Raw genomic sequence first — 11796 nt, 5'->3', positions numbered from 1 at the left:
CATCCGCACCCAGCGCGGATTGTTGGGGTAGATGGCGTCGCTGAGGACGTGATCGGCAAGGGCGTACTCGCCGAGGGCGAGGAGCATAAGGCGGCGCCATTTGGAGAAGGAGGGCGCGTTGAGGTCGAGGGTCACCGGAACGAGAGCGCGGATGTTGAGGATGCCGAGGGCCTGCGCGTGGAGGGCAGGAACGGCTTCGCCGGCGATGTCGTCGATGGCAACGGACGAGGCGCCGTCATCATCCTCAGGAACGGGAGCGGGGGCCGCCGCGAGACGGCGTCGGGCATCAGCGAGGGCCTGCTCGTGGCGAGCGACCTCAGCCTGAAGGGCGCGGCGCTCGGCAGCAGCAGCCTCGCGCGCGACGCGGGCAGCGGCGGCCTGCTCTGCGGCGAGGCGCTCTGCTTCAGCGGCAGCCGCAGCAGCCGCGTCGTCGTTGGCCATGCCACGACGAGAGGAGCGGAAGATGGGGAGGTTCAGAAAAGGAACCCGAATGATACCATGAAGAAGTGCTTAACACAACTTAATTCATTCATAGCTTGGAGAGTTACATATATAGATTACAGACTGATGAAACTGACTTTAGAAGATGGAAAGCCAACCAACGCTAACTGACCAACACTAATTGAAGAACCTGAACAGCCAAGCGTCCAGTCTGTTTAACAGCTGGAGTTGAGCTTGAGCTCGACGTTGTCTTGTTCCCGGCGACTAGGACGAATGAATCCGCTACTCCATAGAGCCGATGGCCAACACTTCCCTGCGGAGGACCTAATGGGCTGTGACGGGCTGACGGCCTTGCTGACGGCGGCGGCGAAGCAACAATTTGTTCAACCTCGTCATTGGAAAATAGATCCAGAAAGTAGGCACATGGTAATTCCTTCAGAATTTTTTCTGGTGCCTGAGAGTTGCTTAAGAGGGGTTTGTCCAGAGGTGACTGGATGCATCTCCAGGCAACTACGGTTTGAGTCAGGCCCCGAGAATCGTAGGCCTGACTCCGGCACCTTTACAGAGTATTGCAAACGCTAAGAGTATCGCCGATGCTAATGGTGACACTAAAAGTTCACTACCATTTAATAAGAACTATCATGTCCATGAAGTAGTCATTACTCGCAACAAGACAAACAAGGAAACCACATTGTCAAAAGTCGAAACAAGAACGGGCATAGCACATTCTGTTACTCTATACATCATAAAGTTTCGTCGGACTAAAGGATCAAGGCCTTCGGATCTTTTATCCAAAAGAAATTTCAAAGTGCAGGTTTGAAAGATTGTACAATTGGGGCCAAGCATGCAACCTTTCACGGATTATAGAAGTATCAGGTGGGGGCACTTGCCTAGTCATACACGGTATGAATATTATCATTGAACAAGGTACTAGTACATATTTTCCGATAGCTGTGTGCAGCTTAAGGGCCCCTTTGGGAGGGCTTCACGCGGACGGCTCCGGCTCCGTGCTACAGTGCCGCGGGAGGAGTGAAGCCGCTGAAGCACGGAGCTGAAACAAAGCAGCTTCGCCTGCGGGAGGAGTGAAGCCGCTGAATCTGCGAATCTGCGGGAGGCCAGCTTCACCGTCTCCGTGCTACAGTGCCGCTACAGTGCGCTACAGTAGACGAAGCCGGAGCCGGTGAAATCGTGCCAAACAGGCCTAAGACTTCAGAAGTGCACCACAGCAGAGAGCAGGCTACGAGCGCCGCCTGCCTCCGCCCGCTACGAGCGCCGCCGCGAGCAGGCTCGCTTCAGCGCCAATCTGCCCCCAACCGCGTCGCCCTCGCCCCCGCGTCCGTGCGCGGCCTCAACTTCAGTCAGTAATGCTACGATTGGCCTCCCCGCTCGTCTCCCAACTCTCGCCAAGGAAACCGCCCCCAATCCGCCCACGCCCTCCACCTGCTCGACGATATGCCGCCGCCACCACCTCCTCCTCTTTATCTCCTCCTCCTCCCTCGCTCCCGGAGCTCCCTCCATCCTCCGTATACGTCCACCTCCCCTTCTGCCGCAAGCGCTGCCACTACTGCGACTTCCCCATCGTCGCGCTCGGCTCCTCCTCGGGCACCACCCCGTCCCGCAGCGAGAGCGCAGACGACCCCAGGATCGTCGACTACGTGCGTCTCCTCCTCCGCGAGATCGCTGCCACGCGCCCGTTCTCCGACGACGGCGTCCCGCTCGAGACCGTCTTCTTCGGGGGCGGCACGCCGTCGCTCGTCCCGCCGCGCCTCGTCGCGGCCGTCCTCGACGCGCTGCGGGACAGGTTCAGCCTGTCGGCGTGCCCCGAGGTGTCCATCGAGATGGACCCGGGGACCTTCGACGCCGCCAGGCTCAGGGAGCTCGTGGGCGTGGGCGTCAACCGCGTGTCGCTCGGCGTGCAGGCGTTCCAGGATGACCTGCTCCGCGCGTGCGGCCGCGCGCACGGGGTGGAGGAGGTGCACGAGGCCGTCGGAATCGTCACGGCGTGCGAGGGGCTACACAACTGGAGCATGGACCTCATCTCCTCGCTGCCCAACCAGACCGAGGAGATGTGGGAGGAGAGCTTGAGGTGCACCGTGGATGCCAGGCCCACGCACGTCTCCGTGTATGATCTGCAGATTGAGAAAGGCACCAAGTTTGGGCAAATGTGAGTGACTCTTATCCATTGTAAATTTAACAAAATGCAGTCACCACTTCAGTGCGTAACTGAATCTAACATGGTTCTATGTGCGTAACTTTCATGGCTTTGCTTAAATTAACTTTACCACCAACCATTCTGAATTTTATAATACAGTCATTTTTCAGGTTTATTCCCCATATGCTTAGCATCTGCCACATGGCACCTACAAACTTACAGTTTGTGCGCAGTGACTTACAATCGCCATAAGCATAGGGCGGCATGTTTAGTTCCCTTGCCCAATATGGATAGTGTGAAAGAAAAATCTTCCTTCATGTTTCATGATAGGTTAAGTGATTCTGTAATTGTTCACCAAAAAAAAGTGATTCTGTAATCCAGTATTTAGACTGTATATATAGATGCAAACCAGCAATATTAATTGTTGTGTGTGTACATTTGGGTGTTGTTTAGGATCAAGAGACAAATTGAGCAATACGTTTCAGTTCAAGAGACAGGTTGACACCTATTCTTATATTCATATTATTTTTTGACAGGTATACTCCAGGTGTCTTTCCTCTTCCGAGTGACACTGAGTCTGCAAATTTCTACAAGATTGCTTCAAAGCGGCTTTCTGAAGCAGGATATAACCACTATGAGATCAGTAGCTACTGCAAGCCTGGATACGAGTGCAAGCATAATCTAACGTACTGGCAGAACCGGCCCTTCTATGCCTTCGGTCTTGGATCTGCAAGTTACATTAACGGTGTCAGGTTCTCTAGGCCGAGAAGAATGAAGGAGTATGCAGAGTGGGTTCAGAAGTTGGAAGATGAAACATGGAGCCACAAGTCTAGAAGCTCTGATAGTAAGGACATGGCAATGGATGTGGTTATGCTATCATTGAGAACAGCTTGGGGGCTTGATTTGCAAAGTTTCAGTAAATCATTTGGGAAAAGTCTGGCGCTATCACTGTGTAGCACATTTAGGCCTTTTGTGGAGAGTGGTCTTGTAATTGCCATGGATATGGAACGACAAGCCTTGCCACAATTCGATTTTGAGTTTGACCTGCAAAGTGAAGATGATTTTGGTAGCAGAGTTGCATTTATCCGTCTCAGCGACCCAGATGGTTTTTTGTTGTCCAACGAGTTGATTTCACTTGCTTTTGGAATTATCTCACCATAACAAGGTTATACATTTCACACTGATATAGATTATTTCTAGTTGATTGATTTGCTCTGGCTATACTGAAGTATGCTCATCTGTCTAATATTAGCGGTTGACATTAGCAGATCACTGAGATATATTTTGATATTTGATCGCCGTCTCAATCTTAACTATACTGAAGTATGCTCGTCTGTCTAATATTAGCGATTGACATTAGTAGGTCACTGAGATATATTTTGATAATTGATTGCCGTCTCAATCTTGTATTTTTATTACAAACAGTTATAGTTCCCCTGACAAGAATCGTTGTCATGAAAATTTAATTACCAATGTTGCCTACAAGATATGCTCAGTCATGAGTCATGACTGAATAATTTACCATCAGAATACAAAAAAAAAAGACAACAGGTGTTGAGGAACAACAGCAGATAGTTGTCACCGTTTTCAAAGGTGCAGTGCTAGGCAATGATGTAGTTTTACATGGAACAACTACGATTCTGTAATGCACTGTGTGCAGTTTCAGCTATGGAACCAGGCGGACCATGGCTTGCCAGCAAAAATAATGTTTGGAACAAGAAGACGACAAGCTGTATACTTGGATGATTCGATTTTGCGATTGCATATAGGTGTTGACGAAGTGTAAACTACACCCCACTACCCATGTATTTTGCAGCACGTTTTGTTTAATCTTAAAATGTGATCCCTGATTCATTTTGGACTTGCATTTTTTTGTTTCTGAAAGCGGTTTCTGTTACAGATCCTTCCATCCGAAGCACTTAAATACTATCTTCTCATAAAAAAATCATGCATTTTAGTCCATACCGATTTCAAGCTTTAGTTTTGCTAAAATTACCAAGCTGAATCCGAAGGGGTGGATGACGGAGGCAAGGGGCCCTGATCCGTCACGCAACCAGGATGCATCGGCCCACGGTGCCAAGGCTATCCAAGCGACAAAATTAGCAGGTCCCGGTCGGTCAGATCCATGGCCGATGGCCGACACTTCCCTGCGGAGCACCTGATTGGCTGCCACGGCCTTGCTGATGGCGGCGGCGAAGCAACATTTTGTTCAACCTCATCATTGGAAAATAGATCCAGAAAGTAGGCAAATGATGATTCATTCAGAATTTTATCTGGTGCCCGAGAATTGCTTATGAGGGGTTTATTCAGAGGTGACTGGATGCATCTCTAGGCGACCACAGCTTGAGCCAGGCCCCCAGACTTGGAGGCCTAACTCCAGCACCTTACAGAGTATTGCAAACGCTAAGAGTATCGCCAACACTTATTGTGATATTTAAGGTTTACTACCAGTTAATAACTATCATGTCCATGAAGTACTCACTACTCGCAACAACATAAACCAGGAAACCACATTGTCGAAAGTTGAAACAAGAACGGGCATAGCACAGTTCAGTTACTTTGTACATCACAAAGTTTCATCAGACTAAAGGATCAAGGCCTCGGGATCTTTTACCCAAACGAAATTTCAAAATTCAGGTATGAAAGATCGTGTAATTGGGTAGAATAATCTCTATCCCTTGCAAGACTTCAAAAGTATGAATATATCATTGAACATATTTTCCGATAACTGTATGGAGCTTGAGACTTCAAAAGTACACCACAGCAGAGAGCACACGAGAGATAGCAGTTACAACCAGGACAAGTGCCAACCAAAAGAACTGAAACGACAAAGCAAAAGAGCAACAGACAGATGAGGGAAAGGAAACAGTTTTAGAAACCAACGAGGAACCAACGCACCCTCTCTCGTAGGCACTCGGAGTCGGAGTCCAAGTGCTAGAGGAGAGGAGACATTGGGGGCCGTGCAGGTTGGGATCACAGTGCGGCAACGGAGGATAGAGAGTAGACCTGGTGCGTGAGCTTGGGACACTCCACCTGATAACATTTGGTGGCGATGCCGATGAGGTCGCTGCAGGGGAGTGATCTCAGAGCAGCTGTCAGAAACACGTATTCCAAAGATCAGGACGGGCCCAAATGAACTTTTTTTTTCAGAAAGTTAGCCCTTGAAAATGAATTGGTGGAACCTTTACCTCTATATTTATCTCTACTCGCGAATCTGAAGCACGTTCAGTAGACTTCCTTCCAGCGGATATGGGCAATCTTTGGCCAGCTTTCTCCATCAGGTGCTCGACAGCTCTCCGTCAAGAGCTCACACTTGCATATCTCTATGTGCTGGATGGAGCATGGCAGATCTGGTAAAGATGATATGTTGGGGCACCGTTCGATGTAGAGTCTCTTCAAACTCGAGAGGCAATTCAGATTTCTTGGCAGGGACTTCATCTCGCATTCATCCAATGATAGCTCCTCGACAGACGAGAACTTCGCAGATTCTTCGAAAGAAAAGGATTGCTCCTTCCAGGATTGTAGAGTGAGATAGGCCGGCACTGTAAAACTTTCGGACGAGAGCATAATGGCCGAGCAATGCAGAGCTGCCAATACTGAGAGCCCTTTGGACACGAAACTGCGAGATGCACTCAGCAGTGAGCTTCGGAACATCTCTCAAATGAACCCTGAGAAGTTGCAGGGAAGACAAGCCTTCCAGGAAACACAGGTCCTGGATACCGCGAATTGATAGCGATTCAAGGGACGTTAGATGACCAATTGATAAGGAAGCAGAGCTCCTGCAGTTACGAATGGAAAGATATTTCAGGTGTGGCAAGCTAACACTCAACGAATCAGCAGCAAGAATGCAGTTCTCTATGTGGAGCTCCGTAAGAGACAAAGGCATATATTCTGCTCCACGTGCCAGCTCTAAAGAAGGGCAGGAACTGAGCGAAACTTCTGAAACAGAGGCAGCAGCTCGTAAGCCGCCTAATGATCTGAGGCACCAGCAATCATTAATAGACACGGAATGAAGCGCTGACAAATGTTGAAAGACCTCATCTGACGGGAGTGCGGTTAAATTCATAATCTGTCCCAGTGACAAACAGCGCAGTGAAGTGAGTCCACCAAGCCAACTGGCCAAAGCTCCATCTGTAATACTGCATGACCAAAGACGAAGTTCAGAAAGTCCTGACGGTGGAACCAGCGGCAGCCCGATACACTGTCCATAGATGAGTCCTATCCTCTGCTCATGGCAACATAGCCATGCATTGATGATATTTTCTTTCGTCAATACTTTATCTCTTCCCACTTCTACAGCGCTTTTGATGGTTTCGAGATGTTCGGATACATCATCATCCATCAACGCCATCAACTGCTGCTTCATCGATGAATGCTCTTCAGACAGCACACTCCTAATGTTAGATCCTGAATCCACCTCCCAGAGCAAAGCGAGTTGTGATGCCAAGTGGTCTGTCTTCATCGTGTTTTCCCTCTGGCCATGCTCTTGCAACTCTTCATTGCTGATAAACATAAGCAGTGGGCACCGTTTAATAAATAATGTTTCAAGGCCTGATTGGAGATAAGGTAAGATCTTCAGATTCGGAACATTCCAAAGCTCCAGATTGCGGCAATGCCTAAGAAGCCCGGTATTCAGTGGCAGGCATTCTAACACAGCGCAATTATTAAGCTCAAAAGATTCCAAACTCTCAAAATAGGAACCGGTAAGTAACCAACTCGGACACGAGGAGGATTTGTAACCTTTAATTCTGAGTCTTTTCAGCTCAGCTGGTGGCCTCAAGCCTTCCAGAATCTCCAAATGTGTAGTGTTCTCGTCTCGGGAGCCACTCTCTTCAGTCCAGACAAGCTGCAATCTTTCAAGGTGTTTTTTCTGATGAAGTGCTGCCCCCAAGGCTTCCTCCTTTCCCGTGACAGCTTCGAGATTTGTAATACGTAAACTGCCACGAAGCTCGTTCATATTCCTGAGCTGATGCAGCTCATATCCCTTTTGCTTTTTCACAAAAAATGTATTAAGCTCTTGGACTGACGTTAACCTGCCAATGTTTGGTATTGAATGTGTACCTTCTCCATAAATCCTTAGATGTCGCAGCTTTCTTAAATTGCAGAAATGTTCAGGCAAATCTTTTTCTTTGATGAGTGAAGAAATAAATTGTAAGTGGAATAGAGTGCACAATGATTCAGGCAATTCGGAAATTGAGGTTTCTGAGAGGTCCAAATACCGAAGGTGCTTCAACTCGGAAACAGATTCAGGCAACTTGCTTCTATTGTAAAAGCACAGATGCAGTACACGCAACTTCTTCAAATTCTGCAGTAACACATGAAAAAGATCACATACATCATCAACCACTGGATCAAGGCAAATTATTGTACGTAGATGACGCAGTTTGCATATACTTTGCTTATGCTGTATCATACTCTTAACACAGACAGACAGACGCCGAACTGTGAGTGGTACTTCTGCATTGTCATCGTCCAGTCTGAAACAATCTTCTCTAGAGAGTGACTCTGCCAAATCATGAAGGAGGTCATGCATAGTATAGGCATAAGTAACTATCTCCTTCCCTTTATAAACTGGTTGAAAGAAGGATCCAGACATCAACTGATCAACGTAATCGCGTCCAACATCTTCAGTGCTTCTATTAGGGTCGCATGATTTTTCAACTAGTCCCTCTGCAACCCATAAATGTACCACCTCATAAATATAGTACCTGTGGCCTTTTGGAAATAAGCTGCAATATGAAAAGCACCTTTGCAGACGGGGATTTAATTTCTCGTAACTCCACAAAAGAGCTGCCATGGGTTCACTTAAGTTTTTTATTCCCAAAGCGTCTCTCCATGAAGAGATATTCTTTTTTCTGCTCAAGTTCGAGCCCACAACTTTTGCTGCCAGAGGTGACTGTCCAAGACGTTTCGCTATCTTTTCTCCAATCTCTTCTAGCTGCACTTTCAACTTTTGATCTCCAATTTCCGCTCCAGAGAAAGCATGGTGTTTGAAGAGTGCCAAGAACTCAGCATTTTCCAGGTCTTCCAAACGAACCACTTCTTCGCAGCGAAGAGCAGCTGGAAATGTATCCCGCCGAGAAGTTATCAAAACTTTGCTTCCCTCCTCCTGAGAAACCAGAGGTTCTAGCAGCAGGTCCCATTCCCTCTCATTGCTGGATCCTTCAAACCAGACATCATCTAAGACGAGCAGGAATCTCTTTGACTTTTGCAGAGTGTCCCTGAGTTTGCACTGGAGGGTATCGATGTTTTCAACACGTGGGCATTCCCCTTCAGTTGCAGACTCGATCAACTCCCGTGTGTGATGATGAACATCAAGCTTGCGTGAGATGCAAACCCACATCCTGACATCAAAGTGATCCTTTACCCTGGCATCATTGTAGACATACTGTGCCAAGGTGGATTTTCCTGCTCCTCCATGTTTAACGATAGCCACGCCTGAGTAGTTTGTTGAGCTAGCCCCGGCTGCAGTCCTCTTCTTGGTAAGAAGATCAATTATACGATCGCGATCCCTGTCGCGACCAAACACTTTAGGAGGCTGCAGTGATGTGGTCGGAGGAACAATTGCTGCTGCTACAACGGGGCCAGCTGCATAATTGTTACCTGCTGGTAAGCCAAGAAGCTCACGGAACTCCTTGGCTTTCAGCAAAATGTCCTTCAGCTCCTTCAGCTTACGAATTAGCCTCCTGTTTTCAGGGAGCAGGTTACGTGCCTTGCTTGCTGTGGCACGAAAAGGCTTCAGCATAGTTGATTTAATGGAGGTATCATCATAATCTCCCACCGAGGAATCATCCCCGCTCTTCGCCTTGCGTTTGAGGAGGTTGTACTCGTGCTCGTCCAGCAGGTCCTCGGCATCGTAGAAGGCGTCCTTGAGCCGCTGGAGCCATGCCTTCAGCTTATCCATGTGGAGGCTCTTCTCGGCGGCCTCGATCACCAGGTCGAAGTGTGGCAGGATGGTGGTCTCCAGTTCTTGGAGCTCCCGTGACATGTCCACGTCCAGGTATGTTGAAGCATCAGCGAGCAGCTTGTTGATAATAGGCGAAGCCGCCCACCGTAAGCCGGCCAGTGCCACGTCCGCCATGGAACTGCACTAGTCTGTGCCTCCACGGCTTTTGCAGGTGAAGAGATCTTGGGCGAAAGCGTTTATACAGATGAAAAGGAAGAGAGCAAAATGAATTGGGCGAAAACCTGTCAAGGCGAGGAGATCTTGGATGGAAGTGTTGCCAGATGAGAAGGAAGAGAATAAAACGAATTGACAATACCAGAAGGTATTGGGATTTTTGGAAGGATCTAAACAGTGAAACGATGGGAAGCAAGCAAAAACTCAAGACATTTTTTTTCTCACTTTTCTCTTTTTAGGGGATTACTTGAGGGAAACGAAGACAGAGATGATGTGGGGGACAAAATATATGACGAAATGGAAAAGTACAGGGAGGCAATGGATTAACAGGTAAACGATGAGAAGCAGGAGAGAGACAGCTTCATGTTTTTTTGTGTGTTTTTTTGGACTATAGAAGGAGCAGTGAGTGAAGACACAAATCTTGTCGGAGAAGAAACCTGCTGGTGTCAGAAAAACGAGATTAGTTGGCGAATTGCCGCCGAGATAATAAACAGAAACTACGTGCAAATTATCTTTACTCTCCCATGTGGGAATATGGATGCACAAAAACAAGAGTAGGCAGAGGGAAGAGCTGAGAGCTTACACAGGTGGAAAAACTGAAGATCGACGGAAGCAGGGATCCGGAGCCGGCGACGGAGAGGGATGATGCGCGGCTGCCGGAGCAGTGGAACTGGCCTCTGCAGCATGAGCTGGCTGGACTGCAAGAGGAATGAAACGCAGGGCACGAGAAGCAGCCAGTCAGCTACAGATCTGAGTATCTAACCCAGCGCGGCGGCTCCCCACCAAAATATCTCCTATCGCTTCACCAACTCTTCGTTTGGCAGCTTGGCTGAGCCAGCCGTGCTGAAGACTTGACCATCGTTGATAGCTCAGTGATTGATGATCACAATTATTGTTTTAGACCAAGTTACTCAGCGAAACCAAACGGTGGTTCGCTTGGGAGAGTTGTGGGCTCCGCACGAGTCGACGAGACCAGTCCAAGTTGCGTTAACTGAAGTTTTACACAATATTATGCTAGCTGTAGCTGGTGTTGATTTGCTGTGAGAAAAGTACTGTTGACTGATGGCGATTTGATATGAGAAAAAAAAACACTGTTCTTGCTGGATGCCAGCAGAACAGAGTGTCAATGTTTCATCAACATAGTGTTACTCCATTTTCGCAACAGAGCATGCAACTGCGAACAAATAGCTCCAGTGTTCTATACAATTTTGTAGCAATGTAGGGAAAAAAAGTTAATTCTTTATCTTTATAAAGATGGATGGAAGAAGTTGAACAGCAAACAAAAAGCTGAAGATCCCAACATTATGGCTCCAGAAATAAAAGGGTGCTTTAACAAACCCAGAATTAGTAACACCATTTTTTTTTACTTCAAGCCATTGATGCCAAAGCACCAATTGTTTTGCTCTAGTTTCCATGGCACCAAAAAGGCACACCAGAGCACAGTAGTGACATCTAAAGATTAGTCTTAAAGACAAAATAAACTGCTACACTGAATATGTACTTCATATTCCCATATGACAAGTCCCAAAAATTTATATGGAACGATTCCAAGTGGTTCTACCCCCATCCAACCACGCTATAGGTGAACTAACTGCAACATAGCTTACGAAACTATCATATTTATTGTCGTGGCTCTAGGAGGAGGGTCTTAGCCGGGTGGCGTAGTGCACCCGCCTAATCCCTGAGGGTGGATACTCGGGGAAGTGCAAGCGATACCTCGGATCCGCTCATCAAGCAAGCTCACAGGAATACTCGAGGATTTAAAGTGGTTCGGGCGGCCGGAGCATAGTATCCTACGTCCATTGAGAGTTGTATTGCTCTTATGTTATGGATGAATTTATCCTCTGCCTCCCAGTCCTCTGTTTCGACCTGAGTCATTCTCTAGCGGGCGTCCCCCTTTTATAGTGCAAGGAGGATGCGTACACATGCGTTGGACCCCGACAGGTGGGTCCAACAAGGATGTATATTCTACCATAAAAAAGATATGGATGGTGCTATAGTGATGTAGAATCTTTTGCCGGATACACTTTATCGCCATGTCGCCTCTCTGACCGAGGGGGGTCTTCTCCTATCCCATCGGCGA

General features: G+C 47.9%; 1 protein-coding gene and 1 pseudogene across 1 annotated transcript; one reads left to right on the top strand and one right to left on the bottom strand.

The window, feature by feature from the left end:
* Positions 1-1541: 1541 nt before the first annotated feature.
* Positions 1542-4059, top strand: LOC120708273 (heme chaperone HemW-like). The gene is made up of 2 exons (XM_039993467.1): positions 1542-2605; positions 3130-4059. Exons 1-2 carry the CDS (start codon positions 1806-1808, stop codon positions 3752-3754), a joined length of 1425 nt encoding a protein of 474 aa, XP_039849401.1. The 5' UTR covers positions 1542-1805; the 3' UTR covers positions 3755-4059.
* A 4078-nt stretch (positions 4060-8137) lies between these two features.
* Positions 8138-10573, bottom strand: LOC120708274 (annotated as a pseudogene).
* Between the last annotated feature and the right edge of the window lie 1223 nt (positions 10574-11796).

This window comes from Panicum virgatum, chromosome 5K (assembly GCF_016808335.1).
Source record: "Panicum virgatum strain AP13 chromosome 5K, P.virgatum_v5, whole genome shotgun sequence".
In the NCBI taxonomy this organism is placed as follows: domain Eukaryota; kingdom Viridiplantae; phylum Streptophyta; class Magnoliopsida; order Poales; family Poaceae; genus Panicum; species Panicum virgatum.
Note: the sequence above shows the minus strand (reverse complement) of the source record. Positions and strands in the feature narration are given on the sequence as shown.

What these genes read in the sequence shown, in the direction of transcription:
- LOC120708273 (XM_039993467.1), top strand. Translation starts at nt 1,806, where the DNA reads ATGCTACGATTGGCCTCCCCGCTCGTCTCCCAACTCTCGCCAAGGAAA. An exon ending in GGCACCAAGTTTGGGCAAAT is followed by an intron (nt 2,606 to 3,129) that starts GTGAGTGACTCT and finishes ATTTTTTGACAG; the next exon opens with GTATACTCCAGGTGTCTTTC.